Source organism: Serinus canaria, chromosome 2 (assembly GCF_022539315.1).
Source record: "Serinus canaria isolate serCan28SL12 chromosome 2, serCan2020, whole genome shotgun sequence".
NCBI classification, from domain to species: domain Eukaryota; kingdom Metazoa; phylum Chordata; class Aves; order Passeriformes; family Fringillidae; genus Serinus; species Serinus canaria.
Window position 1 is genome coordinate 44,599,704 of NC_066315.1, and position 20,440 is coordinate 44,620,143.

General features: G+C 40.1%; 1 protein-coding gene across 1 annotated transcript in view; it reads left to right on the top strand.

Annotated features, from left to right (window-relative positions):
- MYRIP (myosin VIIA and Rab interacting protein) overlaps positions 1-20,440 on the top strand; it is a 207,946-nt gene that overhangs the window by 152,085 nt on the left and 35,421 nt on the right. Inside the window, exons 4-10 of the mRNA XM_030234365.2 lie at positions 691-827; positions 2,434-2,517; positions 3,133-3,230; positions 3,543-3,623; positions 5,156-5,305; positions 18,442-18,619; positions 19,509-19,604. Of these exons, the coding sequence (XP_030090225.1) occupies positions 691-827; positions 2,434-2,517; positions 3,133-3,230; positions 3,543-3,623; positions 5,156-5,305; positions 18,442-18,619; positions 19,509-19,604 (824 nt within the window). The remainder of the gene's footprint in view (positions 1-690; positions 828-2,433; positions 2,518-3,132; positions 3,231-3,542; positions 3,624-5,155; positions 5,306-18,441; positions 18,620-19,508; positions 19,605-20,440) is intronic.

Sequence of the window (20,440 nt, forward strand, 5' to 3'; positions counted from 1 at the left end):
GCCTGGGAATATGGCACATGTTCTCTCCTTGCACTGCTGAAGGGACAGGTGGAGCAAGTTGCCACATGCCACACTAGAAATAATACAGAGCTTGCCAGTATCTCATGGCTTTGTAAAGTGTCTGAGCTCTGGGGACAAGTCTGTTAAGATGAATTACTGTTGTCAGTGATGCTTCCTGTGGAAAGTGAGAAAGCAAACTGTGGCTCATTCTGCTTTGAGGTCCTCTGTAAGGCTTTGTTTAGTCTGTTTTTTCTCCAGATAAAAGCAGTGATTTTTTTATATATATAAATGGAGGAGTTTTGTGGCACATTGGTGGGCTTGTGTTCTTGCATTATCTGTAAATCTCTGTAAATGAAGGCTATTTTTAAGCCTTGTGCTGTTTCAAGGCTTGTTTGTATTTCATAAGAGTTTTTTGTGTGAGCATTGTAATGTAAAAGGGGAGACAACCTCGTCTGATAGTACCAAAACCAAATAAGCCCTTGAGTAATGTGAAAAGGATATTTACTTATAGTTTAATCATCAGTAAATGGGATTTCTACTTGCTGTAATATACCACACACTTGCAAAGTACAAACAATAAAGAAAGCATCCAGAAATTAATAGGTTTGTGATCTGAGGCCTAAAATATTTTTTCCCACATTTATTTGTTGTAGAATCATTCCAAATATGTAGTTTATTTTTCTGTTTTAGGCTCCTAAGGACCCAGTCTCTGGATTGGTACTATAATAATGTTAAAAGCCGCTTTAAGTGTTTTGGGAGTGCCAAGGTCCTGAAGAACTTATACAGGAAGCACAGACTGGAGAGTGGACTTTGTCCTGATACAATAGGTAAGAATAGCTGTGTTGATTTCTTATAAGATGTATTCTCATCTGCTTTAACACAGAAGCTGAGACAATGGAAATTCTGAGATTATTTCAAGAGTTTTTTAAATGCAGTTTTCTTGTTTGTGAAGGAGGTACCTCAGTGGAGAGAGAAAAGGATGAAGTGTCCAGAGAGCTGTTAAAGAATTCAAACACTTTTTAATCTTAATTATGTCACTGATACAGAAGAACTGTCTATAAAGCAAATTGCAGTTTATATTCTAGCCTGTGTCCTCAAAGTTTTCACAGTTCTGAGTAGTCAAAGAATGTGAAAATAATTTTGCATTCAACCTTTGATCATAGGCACATTCCTGTAGTGTTTGAAGCAAAATTTGATTAATATGAGATATATTCATTATCCAAGTTGACCAAAACTGACATTTCCTTACTTAGAGTTTCGCATGCTTAAGGACCTGAAATTGGCCACATTTTATTTTTGTATTGATGTTTGTAAATAGATAAAAGATACTGATAAAGTATTGGCATCAACCTTTTAAGTGAGGACACAACTCACCCCTATGGAGGTGTGGAGCTTGGTGTCATACTGATAAATTCAGCAAGTTGCTTAGAACACAACTAGCTGAATATTTGACATTTCACTGGATTTATCGGACCAGATAATTTACTCTTGTAATTCTTTCAAAATTTGTAGAGACTGTAATTTTTCTGTAGTCCTTCCTTTGTCTTTTTCTGAGAATATATAGAATGGCCTCTAGTCCTGAGTTGAAATTTTAAGTTTTTTATTATGAAAATTGACATAAAAGCTTCTAGGAACAAGCAACCTAGTTATTAAACTGTGATTTAATAGTGTTTTTCCTTTTTGGGTGTAAAATTCATATTTCATGAGAAGATTCCTTAACAACTGAGAACAAATTAGTGTGAGGACAAGAAAATCTTGTTTCAGTTAGGGCACAAGTGGAACAATGGAAATAAAAACTGTGGCCAGGGATGCTTCCCAACTTTTATATGATGTATTGCCTTTTTTTAGCCATAGTGTCAGTTAATGGGTGCTTGAATGGAAGTGTGAACAATGCAATGATGAGTTGCAGTGGCATGTGCACTCTCGGTGAGACCTTTCTAAGGAAGGCCTTTGAGTCTAAATGTCATTGCTAACTTTCTTCTGCTATCCCTGTGCCTATTAGGTAAACCTTTTGTTCCCTTTGAAGATAAATACTAGTATAGGTGTCTGGGTTTTGCTTTATTTATACAGCATTGCCCTTCAAAATGAAGAATCTATTTCTACACCAAATGTCATAGTAAAGTCAAATTCCCTGTACTTAACTTCTGCCATGTAAGTTTTATGCCTGGTAGCTTCTTTTTCTCTTTTTTCACTGTGGTAATAGTTTTTTCCATTCATAATGAATGAGAAGTCTTTGATATGAAAGCAGTCATGTTTTGTACAAAAGCTGCTGCAGTCATGATTTATCCAACAGCAATAGCTAGAAGGAATTTTCCAGTTATCCCTCATTGTGTGCAGTGCCACTATATCTTGAGTGAATATTCTAATCTAATAATGCCTTGGTTGTTAATGGGTGCTTCTTATAGTAACACATGATTCTGTCTTTCTTTTTAGCAGAAGGAAGTTTGTATGAAGGAAGCTTTGAGAATGAAGGAAGCATTTGTGGCAGTGACTCTACCTTCTACCAACAGACAGAAGGTATGCTGCTAAAATCTCATTTGACTGAAATGTAGTCCTTACACTTTGAATTACTGGACAGGTAGCTTAGTGTGCTGGGAAGTCTTGTCCACAGGTCCAACAATGTTTTGGCTGAACCATTCAGCAAGACACTAAAAGTCTTTTTTGTACCATGCTGGGACATCTTGCTTCAGCATTACACTTACTACGTGCCTATTCTAGTGTGATTTTCTTAATGTTCAGGTTTTGTTACTTCCCTCCCATTTCCTTTCCTGTGCTCATACATTTTTTTCATTCTCTTTCTTAAATTTTATTGATCCTGTTTATAGGAACTTCACAAATTTTCTTTCCATTATTTCCTCCAAACTATTTTGCTGCAGTCTAAAATAAGCAACATAAAATATGTCATGTTTTATTGTATCTAAGATTTACATTAAAGCAGAAACTTAGAGATTGCAACAAATTTCTCTGTCTTTTTTGTTTTACTGTGCATATTTATGGATTGAGGAAATAACTTTTTCATGAACAATTTAAGATCTGAATATGTGTCCAGAATATGAGTCTGAATTTTGGAGCTCATTATGCAAAATGTATATATATAAAGAACATGGTGGTTTTATCTTATTCTTCATCTAGGACACAGCATGATGGATACCCTTGCTGTGGCCTTACGTGTTGCAGAAGAAGCAGTAGAAGAAGCTATTTCTAAGGCAGAGACCTACAGTGACAGCCTGGTAACACTTTAAAAAAAAAAGTATTAATTTAAATAGGACAATCATGTTTCTTTTAATTGGGTAGTGGTATAAACAAAAACATGATGACGTAGTGACTGTCTCATGATATACCTAAAGAGGTGGGCATGGGTTTTATGAACTGGTATCTAAGATGCACATTGCATTCTAGAAGGTGACATGCACTTTTAAGTGCCTGTCATTTCTTCCCACAGTGCCAATAGGGCATATTACCCATTTCCCAGTCTATAAATTTTATGTGGGAAGGCTGTTTTTATGTGATTTTAGCAAATACTGATACCTGTTTTCATGCAGGACAAGCAGAATGAAGCTTGTTACTTGCAGGAGCACAAGGAGGACCTCATAGAAGAGCTGGCCACAACCATTGTGCAGAAGGTATGGCATGCATTTTCCCCTTATGTTTAATAGCCAAAACACAATGTTTTAGAGCTCAAACGCTGCTTACAACAAAAAGAATGACACCGAAGTAGAAAGTAAAGTAAATGAACTACGACAGTGTAGGCTTCATCAGCTATGTCTGACAGAGATCAGTTTGTAAGTAAGATCAACCTAATGCCTAACATGTTCAGAGCTGAGAGGTACCAGTCCCTGAGGTTTGTGATGCCCTTTCTTGAAGGCAAGGTCCTTGCTTGATGGAATTTTACATCTGTATGCCACTTCCCCACAGGCACAAAGTTTTTTAATGTCAAGAGGTATGGCTCTTGACCATATACATCACTTCCCAAAAGATAAGTTTGCCTGTGTGAAGAAGTATGACTTCTGACCATACCTTCTACTGAACCTCATGTTCAAAGAAAACAACATCAATCATTAACACAGAATTCTCTTAATGATGCTGTGGGAGAGACACTCAAAAATTACAGAACCCTTGGCGTGTCTGAATTTTGTGGCTTTTAAAGTAAAGCTCATTCTTCTCCCTGCAAAGCTCATGGTTGGCAGAATGAAAGTGGAGGGCTAATGGGAAAAATTACCCCTCGAGTTTGTCTGGACAGTTTGGAGTGAGGCAAGATGAGCGGGAACAGAGCACTGTTAAGGTCCTGTGATCAGTGAAGTACCCACTCTGCTAAGTTAGTCTCCTTCCATGTGAAGTAAGCTAGGTGCCACATCTTTGTATAGGCTGTGGCATTTAACAGTGTATGGATCACACGCTAGAAGAGGAACATGTTGTTTATAATGCTGTCAAGAAAAGCCAGAAGCGCAGCAGCTCACTGGAAAATAATCTGCCTTCTTTTTTAAGGCATTAGACTAACAAGTAAGTCTGTTTATTGGGTGTTTCATAGTCCAGAGTCTCTCTCAGCCAAGCTTGAATTGCTACTGTTTTTGTCAAGAGCTGCCTAACAAGATCTTTTATGCCATAGAATAATGTTCTGTAGATATCTTATATTTCGGTTGTGGAAATGAAGTGTAGCAGGATATAATCTGTCAGTGTAGGGAGACATGAGCTCTCTCTGTCTTAAGGTGGTGTAGATTTTCAAAAATAAAAATAGTGTCTAGAGACCTTAGAACTCTTTGTTCTCACTAGAATGTGTCTGCGTGTCACGGGAGCCTTTGAAATTCCCCTCATATCTAGTATTTTATGTTTCTTGGCAAAAAGTCTGAGAAAATACTTGACACTGAGATGCTGCTAAAGTGTTACTGTAGCAACAGGTTTCTATGTTTATGTAATTCACCTCTGGTATTCCAACAGGCACTGTTATATATTGCATCGCTGCTTATGTGCTTGCAAGCCGTAGGACTTCAGATGAGAAGTAATTGCTGGAGCTAGGGCAGAGGGAAAGGCAAATGCTTTTCCTGGGGAGCTTGCCTTAAGACAGGGTTCATTTAGATCTTCCCCTTATGGCTCAGACAGTATTTCCCCAGCAGCATTTTTCTGTCCCCTCCCACCCCATTTCTGCCCTGTTCTGCAGATTATAAAGAAGCAGAAAAGCAAATCCGAGCAGGCGGAGGCCGACTTGGAATGGCCGCCATCGCGGAGCAGCGGCCTGGCGTCCGGCGCCGTCTCGGACCAGAGCATGCTGACGTTCCCAGGGAGCCGCAGGGGCTCCTACACCTTGTGGGTGAGTGGCACTGCACAGCTATCCCTGCTTTCTGGGGCACAAAGCCAGAAGATTGCAGTCATGGATAAGTATACTTGCTGCCTGGAAGGGTACGTAGAGACTTGCAGAGAACAAGCATTAATTCTGTGTCTGGACACGCTGTCACTCAGTTGCATGCTCTCCTAACATCCCATGGGCCATGGAGGTACATCAGAGACATTGTGTTGTTTTGGTGACTGTGCTGGGAAGGACTAAGTTTGAGGTATGAGCAGTCTCACTGCTTGATTTGAATGCTGACAGGACTTGATGCCTCAGTGTTTATTTCTCAAAACAGTTTTTCTGCTCACTTAACTTTTATGGAAGTCTTCACTGACTGTTATGTTTTCTTTTGTATAAAGTTAGGTTTCTGTAATGTTTCTTTTTCTCCTGAGCCATCTTATAGAAAACAGCCACCACCAGTAACAAAAAAGGAAACTCAGCTGCTGAGCACCATTTATGTCTTACACTAAAGAGTGTTTCCTCCTTCCATCTATTTCTCAGCACAATGTCTTCATCTCCTGCTATAAAGCTGAAGAAAATCTGACAAGCTGCATTAGTAACAGTTTTAAGAGAGCAGCAAGTAAAAAGCAGTGAAAATAAGCTGTAGGCTTGGACAAGCACTTTGACAATCAGCGAGGGAAGACAGTGACAGATAAGTTAGTTTCAGTGCATTTTGACACTGTGGTTTAAGGTGCTGCTCCCAAGTGTCCTGCTGCTGTTCCAGTAACCACCTCTCCCCCGCTAAGCAGAACCACCAGAACTGAACGTGGGCTATGTCCTAGTTCCCAGCTAAGTTTGCTCACTTACACTCCCAATGAGAACAGATTTATGCCAGAATATTGACTGTGGGCCAGAGTTGCTGAGATACAGACTTGCATCCTAGTCTTCTAACTGTTTGCAAAATGAAGGGGTACTGCCTGGAATGGCCTGCTGTTAATAAGTGATCACAAGCTGGGGTGAGCATGATTCAAGTGCTTTGCTCTGTCACTCCTGAGCAAGTTGTTTGTGGAATATAAAAGCCAGGAGAGAGAGAGAGTTAATTTTGTGTCTGACTCAAATGAGTTTTCTTTCTTAAGGACAGGACTCAGAGAAACACACTGTTCAGACTCTCAGTCATTATACCAGAAGCCTGTTCTGCATTTGGAAAGTTAACTTTGAACTCAACACATTTAGAAACTCTCTTCTGAAGTAACGGTTTATTCCACAGATTTTTTTGCCAGAGGGAGGCTCATTGGTTTGAGTAATAGTAGACTTTGTGAAAAACACCAGAAATGCAGAAATGTCACACTAAGGTGCAAACAACTTCAAAACTTCTGTTGCCATCAGTCAGTACTAGAGATCCAGATGTGTACAGTATTTTATAAGGACACTCTACCTCTTTGTAAAGGGTCTTTTGCCACATTTTTCACCATTTGTTCCAACTGTCTTCCCAGAGTGTTTTAAGGAGCATGAATGAATTTGGCCATCTGCTGTGACTTGTTTCATCTCTCCCATAAATTTAGTTTCTGCCTTTTGCTTTGCTAGGGTTATGTTATCTTCTTCTTTTCTCCTTTGAAGTGTATATGTTTCTTTTTGCTTTGCTCTGAGTAGAAGAGATTTTTATTAGTATGACCAGACACCTTTGTAAAGTATAGCTCCTGTCATTCCCGTAGCTAAGATAGTTGCACTTGTGTTAGGCTGTTAAGTAGCACAATTAAAGTCACTGGAAAGTCTACTGAAAGGCAGTTTGTGCAGAGTGAATGTAGAGCACTTACAGCCTCCTTGATTCTCATCAACAGTGCTGAAACAACTCAAATTCTTTTTCTGAGCTTGCTTTCCATTCCACTTTGTTTTCATTCAATGACAAATGGGAAGCATGCATCTGTCAGATTTGCAGGACTAAACCACATCACTTTCTCTTCTGTATATTGTGTGACAAAGTTATCTTTTCTGCCAAAAGAACTGCAAGTTTTTTTTTTCTTTCCATAACAAAACCTAGCTTCTACAAAAGCTGGCAGAGAGGCCCTATGCCCATTCCAGGCAAAACTCCTTACTGCCTCCCAGGAGCTCTTGAGTCCAAGTCTGTAACAGCAAATGTTCTTGAATTCCACTACCATAAGTTAAGTTTTCTTAGTTCCTAACTGATGCCAAAGAAACTCCAAACTCTTGATTTCTGTATATACATCCTAATATTGATCTGTGTGTGATGACTTAGTTTAGGCAGAGATCTGCCTGTAATGATAAAAACATTTTAATATTAGTACACACCATAGCTAACAAGGGGTCTGCTGCAACAGATTTATTAGAACAGGTGTTCCTAGTGTAACCAAGGTTTTTGTGGACAGACACAGTAGCCACAACAATCCAAAGGGAAGGAAGAAGAAAAACAAGTTTTCCTTTTTTTTTTTATTTTCTATCAAAGCTATCCAAGGAGACTATTACTGTGACAGAGTTAGGTACGTGAACCTGTTTCCCAGTAAAGGTTATTTAACTAGAACTTCCCCTGTTCAAGTATTTCTCTGTTATACAGGCTAACAAATTAGCAAAGGCAGGATAGATTAAATCAAAGGAAAGAAGAAACATGATTAACAGAAAGACAGGCATCCAGAGGTAAGGGAGGTAGGCTGATGCATTGTTCACAGGGATCTTAGGATGAGGGAAGAGACGAGAATCTTGACCCCATGTTTCAGAATGCTTGGTTTATTATTTTATTATATATATTATATTAAAAACTATACTAAAAGAATAGAAGAAAGGATTTCATCAGAAGGCTTAGCTAAGAATAGAAAAGGAATGAATAACAAAGACTTGTCTCTGACTGAGACAGTCTGGACACGGGGACTGTGATTGGCCATTAATTAGAAACAACCAGATGAGACCAATCACAGATCCAGCTGGTGCATTCCACAGCAGCAGATAAGAATTGTTGATAGTTTGTTCTTGAGGCCTCTCAGCTTCTCAGGAGGGAAAAATCCTAAGGAAAGGATTTTTCATAGAACATGTCAGTGACACTAGGCAAATGTTAAGGCAGTCAGAATTTCATAATTTAAAACTGAAAATTTATCTTAGAGGAATTTTTTTTTGTCTTCTGTGCAGAAGGTACTATATGTGCTTTTGCTAGTGCAATGAAAATAATAATATAAAACACACGACAATTGCATGAACACTGGCCTTTAGAAACCCATGTTTATTGTTGCATTGCTTTTTATTACCAAAGTCACTTCTTACAGAGTTAGAGGATGCTGTAATAAACACAGATATCACCTTGTGGTTTCACCTGCCAGGAAATTTTTCTTTTTATCACAGCTATTTGTTTACAGCTCATCTGTGAGAGACAGCTGCTCACTTTGAAAATTTAAAAAGCTTTATTTAATCTTAGCAAAAATGCAACAAAGGACTACATAAGGACAAAACTGCAGCACTGGGAACTGCTCCTCATGCATACCACATGGCTGGTTCATCTTCAAGATGGATGCTCAGTCTTTTATACCCCTGGGGGGTTGCATAAGCCAGCCCTGGCCCCTCCCAAAGTCTGTCAGTCAGCTCTTCTTTGCCATTTATCGGTGGAAACTTGTAACTTTCTTGTAACTTGATTGGAGGTCAGGTGTTGCCCTGTCGCACCACCTAAGCAACAAGCTTTTCCATTCCCAACTGCCCCATGCAAGGGGCGCATGTGCAGCCCTCTTTTTACCTGACCTAGACAACAATACAGTGGGGGAAAAGGGAGCTATGGGGAGAACAAAGGACATCTAAACTACAATAACATAACTATACATCACTAAAGCTTTTCTTAATATTCACACAATAGTTATCTTTTAATTGCAAGAGCCAGTCAATTCATTATCCATCTATAACATCATCCATATCAGCCAGAAACTTCCAGTGGTCTCTGTAAGCCTCTATGCTCATCCAAAACCACTTGCTTTGAAAAAGTGATTAAATAAGTTTAAGTTCCTCACTTTCCCCTTGTAAACTATAGTATTGATTGTTTAACTGCATTAGTATGGTGTGCTAGTAGCTATAGACATTCTCTTCTCCTTTTTTTTCCCCTCTTAGATTTCTTTGAGAAACTTCGCCCAGGCTAAAAATAGTGAAACAAGGCTGAATATTTTATTTTCTCATCCATCTCATAAAAAGAGATGGGTGGCACCATCTGTTTCTCATTACCAGTAAGCAAAGGCTGTGCAGTGTTGGGATAGGAGGAGTGCAGAGCAATGGGTGGATGCTTCTCTGTTCTCTCAGTCCAGTTCATCACTGCCAGCCAGAGAGCAAGCGACCAGTTGGCAAATTGTATCCTGTTTAAACATTGATGGAGTGAAGGCACCCTGGTGTGTTTTAAGTGCTGTATTAGTGGTCTTTATTTTACAACATAAAGCTTGCATATATAAACAGAAGCTCATCCATAATTTATAGTATATAAAACAGCTAGGGATATAGGGAAAAGGAGGATTTCATTAAATACACATTATGATGCATCTCAGGGGAAGCAGAAGTATACTGGTTAAGCTAATTTTAAGGTCCAAGTTGTTTATTTTTTCTTCCTTTTTTTTTCCCCTCTATTTGACTTGTTTTAAAGAAAAGGAAGATTCCACAAGCTTGAGGTTTAGCGCTGTTTTGGAAATCCCTGGAGGTTTTGCAGGTGCTCTGTACCTTTTAAGGTTTGTCTCAAACAAAAGTGCTTGAAGGAAACCTTTTTGAGGAGGAATTCTGTTTAGCAGTCATGCAACATAGTGGGAGAGCAATTTCAGATGAGTGAGGCATAGCACTGTAGCTGACATCAGTTCCTACCTGTCGATGACTGCATCAGAAACATCATATTTATGTCTAATAAATAAATAAATGTGTCATGTCAGAGGGAAGATGGAGCTTTTAACTTTTATGCAGTAGCTGGCATCAGAAGGTTGCATGGCATTTATTGCTGGGACATATTTCCAGTGAGGCAGGTGTGCATTTATCCAGAAGCCCATCCGCTAAATCCCAATGGGTTATTTGCTGTATTGTTTCCTTTGAAAGAAGCCGACTGCAGCACCATCTTCTTTGCACAGAATGGGAAAGAACAATGCATTTTGAGATGGAAAAGCACTTGGTGCTCTAAAAATAATGTGTCTTTTTCATTAATATTTTTTATTTGAAGATCCAACCTTCTTTAAATGCTTTTCAGGTTTCAGATAATACCGGCGTCTTCTGACTCCACAGGTGACAGACACTGTGACATTGTAATCTCGCTGGAAAAGCAGTCTGGATTTCAGATTAAGAAGGCTCTGTCCTTGGTAATCTGGTTGACTTCCCTCCTTCCAGTGCTGCAGAGGGATAGGATACAGCTAGTCTGTGATTCTGACTCAGCCACTAGTGCCAGATTTTAAGGCTCAGGTCACTAAATAATCAGTGCAAGGCTAAACATGACTGCATTGTCCTTTTAAAGTTGTTTGTGTAGCTTGAGTTTTTAATTTTTCTTGAGATGTATCACTAGCATAAGACTGCTGATTTTTGGTTTCACAGTGCTATCCATGCACTTGACAAACTTCCAAGACAGTTTTGGATGCTAGGTACATGATCGAGCCTATGCAGGCCAACATTCAGCTGCATTGTGTTTACTGCCAGCCAGCCAAGATAGGTTTTAAGGCATGAAAGGGAATAGGAGAAGGGACAGAGAAGATTGGTAATTGTATAATGTAATTTTCCAAATAATTAAGCTCATATTTTGTTCTTTCAGCTTCATTTTGTTTTAAAGATGTTATCATAATACATTCCTGGGTTTCGCAGAATTTTCAGGTCTAACTTAAAACCTGTGATGCTCAGAGCTGGGCTGCCTGACAAACCTTACTTTATTTTTAGATTAAATCAGGGTTTATATTGCCAGAGGAAGAAGTAAATAAACACAGAACACTTAAGGCTTCCTCTGGTGTTTGAGTAGGACATGCAGTGATTCTCTCTGATGGGCAAGTGCTGTGCTGAGCACAGCGTTGTAGATGAGGGTCAGAACAGGACATGAAAGGTTGTGCAGGGAACTGAGACACCTAGAGATGGATTAAAAAAAGAATAATGTGTTTAGTGAAGAGTATTCACTTGAAAAAGAGGTGTGTTTATGTGTAAGGCTGCAGTTAGACCTGAAACATGGGTGCCAACTCACGTCCTCCCCATACCTTCCTATGTACAAGCACTCTTCCAGAGAGATGTGCTAGTAGCAAAGCAAAATCCTCATGTTCTACACCAGAAGCAGGGATCTGGCTTTTTCTGTTCCTGTTTCTTTTCTGCAAGTAAAATGGCAATACTGTCACTACTGGATGGTAACTGAGCTCTCAGTGTCTTCAAACTGGGAAGTGTCTTCCCTGTTTGTTCTTAGTTTCATTTGTGTAGTTTTTTTCAGGACATGTCATACAACATTCAAAGTGTGGGAAGAGGGAAGAAGAATGGGCTCTGGGTGAACATGTGAGGAGCAGTAATGGTTAAATGCAGAAGGGTACCTTGTAAAGGCATTACATGGATTACAGTTACATTGGTATTATCTAGCCTCTGTTCCACAAACTTAAATAGACTTGCTCACATAAATTCATTACATTAATCAAACTATGGTATTTTATGCTCCTAGCACTTCCCTAAGTAGTTAACCTCAGAAGTACAATAAAGGGATGTTTTTACTCATATTCTGAGATCAGTATGAAATATCCATTATTACTAGCCTACAAATTCCTTGCAAACAAAGCAGTAGCACTTTCACATGTGAGCCCGTTTTTTTTTTCCTTTTCATTTTTATGCTATAGGTCGTGGTGTAGAGCTACTGGCATGCCCACCAGCAATGGGTTGCTTGAGGAATAACCTCTTGTCTCTCTCCCTTACAACCCTTCTCTCCATTTGGTTGATCAAGGTCAGCTGATCCGAACTGAACCAAAATAAATGTGCACCCAAATGGGGCTCTACACATTACTAAGCAGCTGTGCATTCATTCTGCTGACAGACCCATTCCTAATCATTATTTTTGTAGTCTTTTTAAAGGAACTGTGCTTTTAAGGGAATCAGATGTTCAAGAGGCCAGTAGAAGGATGGAAACAATCAGTTGCAGCCAGGATATGTCTGTCACTAGTGAACAAAAAGCCAGCTTGGGCAGACCCTTGAAGGACATACGTTCTAAGCCTTTTGCAGGAGAGGGACCAGTCATCTTTGGTTTCTCCCAGCCGGCTGTTCAAGGGTTTGCCCTGGTGGCTGGGATATCCACAAGGGGTGGTTAGGAGGGAATTTTCTTTCAATTGAATGTGAAAATCTGCCTGTTCTTGCCCTTTTTTAGAAGGTTGTTAACAGATCCTTTTCTACATACAAGATTAACTAAGGAACAGATGCTCAAAACCCTTGGTATTTCACTCCCACTGCTAGATGTCTGGACTGCATACATTTGAGCAGAGCAAAAATCACTTCCAGGATAAATAGGCTGTGGCAGAGTGGCATCATTTGCAAGCTCATACTGTCTCCTTCCTGGTGTGGGAGTTTTCTTACCAAAGGATGCATAAGCTGTTAATGCTTAGGGATTGCTACTGTATTTGCTACCAGACCTACTGGTTCTGTCTGTGCATTGATTATATTCACAGAGCGCAGCTGAGAAGGGGATTTGCTGCACCACCGGCAGGCATAGCTGCAGAATTTGCAAGGAAGGAGAGGGGATCAATAAGGTTGCATTTAAGAAGTTTATGTGTCATTTCTAGGTTGATTCCTTGAATAAACAAGGTAGTCCTCAAATCCACTCAGGTCAGAGCTTGCCCAGCACAGGATTCTGCTGCCCAAATCCAGAGGTACCTCCCTTAGCATGGGTGTTGAGGTCCCTGTGCCTTCAAGGCCTCTTACTGTGGTGAGCCTGCAGCTGCCCTATGGCACTCAGGGTTCCCGGTCCCTCCTGGACCTGGGAGAGTCCTTGATCTATTCCAAATAATTGCAGAATAAATTACTGTTTCACTATGTATACCAGACTGAAGCATACTGTAAGGGTGGAAACAAGGTAAAATAGGAAGGAAGTGGGGGCAAAACATGCATGATCCAGTTTTAAAGTCCCATCAGATACTTTTGGGACCTATTTTGAATTACCATTTTGGCTTTTCTTTAGGAGAATGAGGAATTCTTTTTCATCTTTTGGTGAAAACAAAAACTTTTTCATCTTTTATTGCAAATTCTTCATGTTGTCTCTCGAAACAATATGCAGAGATATGAGGCAGTTGTTCAAGGTAAAGAATCTATAGATTATCAACATTAGACTCATTATTCTTTATAATGTTTTATAAAGTTTTCTTGCTTTTGGTTACTTCTTTTGCTTTTATTTATTCATTGTTCAGAAGAGTGAGCTTGTAAATTGTTACTGATAGAAAATGGAACATTTCTATTTATTAAGTAATGGAAGATGGGGTTATTTTTATTCACTCCTTCCTTCTTTAATCTTCAAAAACCACTTTGTCTATTTAAAAAATCTTTTATTGAAGGCCACCAATGAACAAGATGATTCCTTTTAGTTCTAGTACAGTGAAAAATGAAGACTGAGTTCTCTCCATACAGACATTATAAACTATGCAACAGAAATCCATAAAGAGGAAATTAAAAAAAAATAAAATGTTAGTAATGTGTCTGTCATTGAAACAAATATGTCCCAGGAGGTGCCACTAGGCAGGATTTGGCCGGGAACTCACCTAACTCAAGTGTCCAGAGATGCATGTCAATACCCCAACTGTATTTTGTGAGCTGCACTGTACTGCCCAGCTGTCAGGTGTGTGCAGAGCACAGCAAATGATCTGTGTGGCTGCACTGCCATCTGCTGATGCACCAATTTGCTGCAGAAACCAGCAGTGTCTGACTGCAAACATACAGGGCAGCCTTGTCATTTATAACACATAAACACGCCTGAAGTAGCACTTGGTGGATGGGTTGGGGTTTTTGTTTGCTGAGGAAGCAGAACTTCTGGCTAGGAAATGTACCAAGTATCTTTAGCTCTTTTCTTGACATCTCATGTCAAGAGATAAACCAAAACTAAAAGTTCATACATTCCTGCCTTACTTTGAAAATTGTATCTAGACTTCTGTATTTTTTTGGACACTTTTGGTTCTTCTGCCCCGAGATCTTGATGCAGTCCAAGCATGTAGGCAGTTGATAAAGCTTGAGGGACATGGTTCTTTCATTTGGTCAGTAAAAATCCCTTGTTCCAAAGCATACTGATCCAAGACCCTATCAGGGTACCCAGCCTTACTGCAGTACCTCCATGCATCCATTCACAGGGAAACCACATGGAGCACCAGCCCCCAGGCAGGCTTCTCAAGCCTGTTCCCTTATTTTCAGTATTTTGCTTCCCATACAAATGTCCCCAAGGGAAAGACATCCCCTCTGGCTCTGCTGTTACCTCTGTGAAGAAGAGAGGCACTGATGCAGCACGGTAATGTGCAGGTCAGTGCAGCAGTGAAGTCACCCGCAGGGAAGGGGGATGTAGCCCATGCTGCAGCTGTAGGGCTTGGGACTTAGTGGTGCTGGCTGAGTTTAAGTTGATGCAAGTGTGCCAGCCAGGATGAGGGCTTTTGCTGTGTTACCTTGCAATAAATAAGTAACTTTCTAGTTTGCTCTTGATTTGTAAAAACAACAAAAAGAGGTCTTTAGGTCGTTTGCATTTCAGATAGAGTCATGACTCGGGCTGCTAATTGATTGGAGATAAACTTGTACACAAACATTTGCTTTTGTGCTCTGAAAAATACAGTCAATTTAGACTGGTTTGTTCTCATGCCAGGATGTGCTTCTGTCCTGTTCCTACACCAAGCTTGGTTATTGACACTCCTTTTTTCTGTCATTATTAGTGCTACCAGTGATTTGAGCTGCTCAGGGACGAATGCTTTTGTTTTCTTTTCACCCCTGCTTGTCTGAGTAAAACACAATTCTATGATCTCTCCCGCCATCCCTATCTAAAACTAACTTTCAGAACAAGAAATAGCCTAATCCTCTGCTTTTATGTATTCTTCTGAATTGGAACTTATTAGAACATTGCTATTTCTTGATCATTTCAATCTCTCCAGATACAAGAACTACAGAGACCTGCAAATGTAGTAGTGAAGAGTGCAAGTTCAACAGTGTCTCCCTTTTTCAGGGTCTAAATGTAGGGGTGCAGCCAAGCTATTTTATCATGCCATTACTTTTCTCTCCTTGAGCCTTCTGTGACATTGAACCATCCTCAGTGAGAAGAGGTAGTACATCCAGCAGAGCAGTCCAAGGCAGATTTTATCAAAAATTCACACAAAGTGTAGAAAAATAATGAGGATGGCCTCAAGCTAAGCTTTGGAGGCACCACAAGCCTTAGCCCTTGCTGTATTTCAGCTGGATTTTCTGGGAAAATTTCCTAGCAGTAGTTCCTGCCTAATACAAATTTCCTGCTCCACAGAGACCTTGCAAACTGTGGAGAGCAGCCTCCCCCTGATCTGACCCAAAAGTTTTAGCCACACAACTTTAAAAAATCAGGTTTTTGCTAGATAAGCTTGTTTGGTTGAGCTTATTTCAGATCCTAGGCTACTACACCCCATGGGACTGTGTCCACTTTCTTTTCTGTGTTTCCTTGTTTTTCAGTTCCTTTCATCCTTCAGGCTGTTCGTCTTCTCCTTTTTAAATCCTTCAAGCTGTTGTGTCTCTCCTTGTCCCTCTCAAAGCTTATCTCCTCTCTAGCGTGGATGCACCTGAGCTGGATTTAAATTGCTGAGGCACCGCTGGCCACAGCTTTGCTGCCAAAGCATCAGCCTGGGGGCAGGAGTGCTCAGCTCCTTCCAGAGGTTTTTGCAGGTTTTGCCATCAGCTTAACCCTGGCAAGTTCTGCCTTGTCAGAGTTAAGCTGCTGGCAGGTCTTAGGTGAGTTGAGAGCAAAGAGCAGATGCTGCCATCACTATGATGGAATGACTTTACTGCAATGTTTATGAAACAGTGAGAAGGCTCACAAGAAGCTGCCATTTAAACAAAACAGGAAAGCTGTCAAACATAAAGATGGCTCTCATTATTGGAGTCTTCAGTTATCATTTTACAGACTAAAGTTCTTCCTGATATTCTTCTTAAAGATCCAGTTCTTGGAGTAATAATGGAAAAGAAATACTACTGATTGAACTGTAGGCTATTCCTTCTTCTGGGTCTTCAGCATCTCTCATCTCTTGTGTTTGCTGTATGTACGTGGAAGGAGAATGTGCCCTGATAGAATATTCGTGGACAGCCACAACAACTTGCTGTTCCAGTATATAACAACTTTACAAAAGGTTTCAAAAGATGCAGCAGACACCAGACCTAATTTATTGAAAGCATGGCAAGTTTGGTAGTTCTAGCTTTACAATGAAGTGAAGTGAACCACAGCACAGTCAAAACTCAGCACAGTTCAGATGGCAAGCCTGTAGCAGAATTGTTTATATTGTCCACATATCCTGCCAGGATGAAATCAAAGTTCATAAGCAAATTCCCTACAGTGAAACAATTTATGTACCTGTATGCATTGCATTAAATTATTTTATCTTATTACTTTTTCATGGTTAAGAAGGATTCAGATGATCTTGATCAGTGAAAGATCTAGTTCAAGGTTTGGAACAGACTAAATACACACTTGAATATGGCTGACTTGGAAAAGTGATGCACCTGAAAGATTCCCTATAGTAAAATTACTTCAAACCTGTTGTGAATAGTTTATATCACTGAATTTGAAAGTAAACACTCCACATATGAAAGTAAATACTCCACATATTAGGACTTGTGTCTTTGTATGGAAAAGATTAACAAAGTTGTAGTCATAGAAAATATAAAAATATCTAGTGCAGTAATTTTGGCTTTTCTTCATCAATTCAGAAGCCAAACAAAACCCTTGTGCTTAATTGAGTTTCCTTTTACTGCTGAGCCAAGGATACAGGAAGATTTGCAGTTAATTAAATCTTCTGGCATGGTACATGGGTCCCACAGAGGAGCATTTCAGATGTGAGGAGGTGCAGCCAGAAATTGGTATAAGTGTGGCTTTCAAGCCAGCAAGACTCCCAGCAGTGCTTATGCTGTCTTGGGAATTAAAGGGACTTGAAAACAGCTGAAAGTCAAGTTCTCCTTTACCTCACCTGCACCAGTGCAAAGCAGACCTCTGATACAGGCAAAGACTTGCCCTTTTGAGAGTAACAGATTAAGTTAATTATTTGTAATTTGAACATCACTAAAAATGTACAAAGATTTGAGAGTGCTTGGCTTGTGCAAAGCAGCTGAGCCACTTGAAAACCTGGCATATATGGTCTTCTACTGACTCTTCTGGAAAGGCAACTTAACTCAAGCTCTGAAAGCCCTGTTTCTCAAACTACATATGTGATTTGATATATCTATTTTCAGTAAAGCAAGTGTGAGTTCTAATGAAATCAGCAGGACACTGACAGGACTCAAAGCTTTTTTAAAACAGGCCAAATTTAAACTGTCTGACTTCTTTGTTCCTTGGTCAAAACTAAAATGTCTGATCTATTTATGTGTAACTAAAGGCAGGTCCCTTCCCCCTCAGTAGCAGTCAGGCTAATTACCAATTAGAACAGTATTTTATCTTATTATGCCTTGAAATGTGACCCTCCTAGAACTAAACAGATGTGCAATTGTAGGCTAAGTTGAGTTCATTAGTAAGATGGAATAAAACTGCTCAGCATATTGGGTGTTATGTATGTATGTCCTAGCAAACAGAATTCTGCATTAAAATCAGTTGAGTTACATATCTGTTTCTGGGGAACAGGCTGTTTGTTTGCTTTTTTTAAAATTTGTAACTTCTGCAAATTGTTACACCAGATGGCCTGTTGAGCCAACAATAGATCATCATGTCTCACCACAATGGGATCCCTTTCTGGCTAGCTTGAGTCAAAGCAGTTCGATATCAGTCCTCACCAAGCACATTCCCAACTACTTCACCTTAATTATTTCTCTCCATCTGGTCCATGGTAGTATAAACAATTTCCTGCCTCTTTGCATAGCATCAGAAATGCACATAAATAAGCAATTTAATGCTGAATTCTTTTGAATACATTAAATCCCATTTGTGATGTTAGCAGATCCCACACTTCCAGGGGTAACTGAATACTAATTATGGTAAAGAGTTGAACAATTAACTTCTTCTGGTTTTAAATTTCACTCTCTGATTTTTAATCCCACAGAGGTCTCAGTCTGCATTCTCCCTGGCTAGTGAAGATATGGCCAGTAAAGGACAAGACCCTGCATCATCTGTGGCCGAGGCTCTGGGGAGGCAGCAAAAGGGACAGTCCAGGAAGCAGAAGGAACGCAAGCGCTCTGCTTTACCCAGCTGGAAGAGTGTAGACAGGCTAAATGAAACAAGTAAATATTTCTAGTACGAATAAGATTCTTTTTTTGGTTCTCACTTAGGTGTGGAATAAATACAGCTTAAAGCAAGGACCTTCTCTAGGGCATTTCTGCTGACCTTTGTGCTTTCAGAAGTCACATGTAAAATGTATATTTGATGTTGCTGTGTCACAATTTCATTGGCCTATGTCATTGCTTATCTTAACTTTTTTTTAAAAATTATTCAAAATTTGGGTCTTTGTGAACTTGATTTTGGACTGCTACAAAATTTAGACAACTAGTTTGGATACATTTTAGGGCTTCTAAGACACAAGAGCTCAAGGGCCCTTCTTTGTCATTGTTCTCCAGCTGAAGGAGTTTGCAGCCCATTGTATCCCCTCCATGACACAGGGTAACTGTTCACAAAGTTATGTGGTGAGCCAGTCATTGAAATAATTCACATTTAGAATTCCTCCTTACAACTTTATTTTCAACCCTGATGAATTTACAAATGCAGTGTTCTGTGCAGCCCTATTCACCTGAGCTTCCAGACTAGTCTGAGGAAGCTGTGTCTGTAGGAACTTCCCAGACCAGCAGCTTCCCTGGATCTGACCGCTGTCATCATGCATTAGGTATGGATGTAAATATGGATGATAGATAATGAGCAGCTTTTCAAGTCAGCTCCACTCCTGCCTGAATCAGCACCCTGGGGTAGAATGCAATTCCCTGCTTACGTCTAGATGACATAAAGACAGGTTGTAACTGTAGAACATATCAATGTATATAAGTATCTGAAAGGAGGGTGTCAGAGGATGGATCTAGGCTCTTCTCAGTGGTGCCAAGCAATAGGACAAGAGACAACAGGCAGAAACTGATGCACAGAAAGTTCCACCTGGATATGAGAAAGAACTTCTTCACTGTGCAGGTGACCAAGCGCTGCAACAGGTTGCCCAGAGATGCTGTGGAGTCCCCTTCACTGAAGATATTCAAGAACCTGGATGCAATCCTGTTCCATGTGCAGGTTGGTTGGACCAGCTGACCTACTGTGGTCCCTTCCAACCTAACTCTTTCTGTGCTTCTTCAGTTGTGGCTCCTGCTCTTGGGGTGTTCCCATTTCCATTGCCTCTCTTGTTCTAGCTGAAGCATTTGTGAGGCCCCAAGAGTGTAAGCACCAGGCAACTTCTTCACCAGAGTGTTGGTTAGTTTTTACCCCTACAGTTGCACAAAGGGAAGAGAACTGAACTCATTGCAGCAGCATTCCCTGGCTCTAAGTGTTGTCATCCCATGGCAGAATCTGCCTGTTCTTGCTTCTTCTCTTGTAGCAGCTGTAGAACCCATCTGACCCCTGTAGCACACTGGTTCATGAAGGTGCACAAGCAGAAAACTTCTTTTGTGGGGTGAGTTCACTGGTGCTGTAGCTCCTACTGGTGAGTTCACTGGTGCTGTAGCTGCCTCACTAGGCAGTGGCAAGCACAAGCAGTTACAGTGTGTGTTTGGGTTTGGTGGCAGCCAGGGACCAGAGCTGCCATGTGTTCAATTTGTTTACCTGTAATGCCCGTTGATAACTGGGGAGACTGAAATTTAGACAGTTTCAATATTTCTCCTCCCCCGTGAAAGAAATTAATTTTAAAGTAGCACTAAAATCTAACTTAACCAAGTATGCCTTACTCTGTGAATTTCTTGACCAACCCACTGTCAGAAAAGTTTTTCTCCTGGGCATTTTAGTGTTAGGCCTATTTTCAATAAAGCAGTTAATTCACTCCCTAAATTTAAGCACCCACTTGAATCCCATTGTGTCCAACTGCTGAGAAATTTAGTATTTAACAATTGCTTAACCACAGCAGAACAAAATTGACC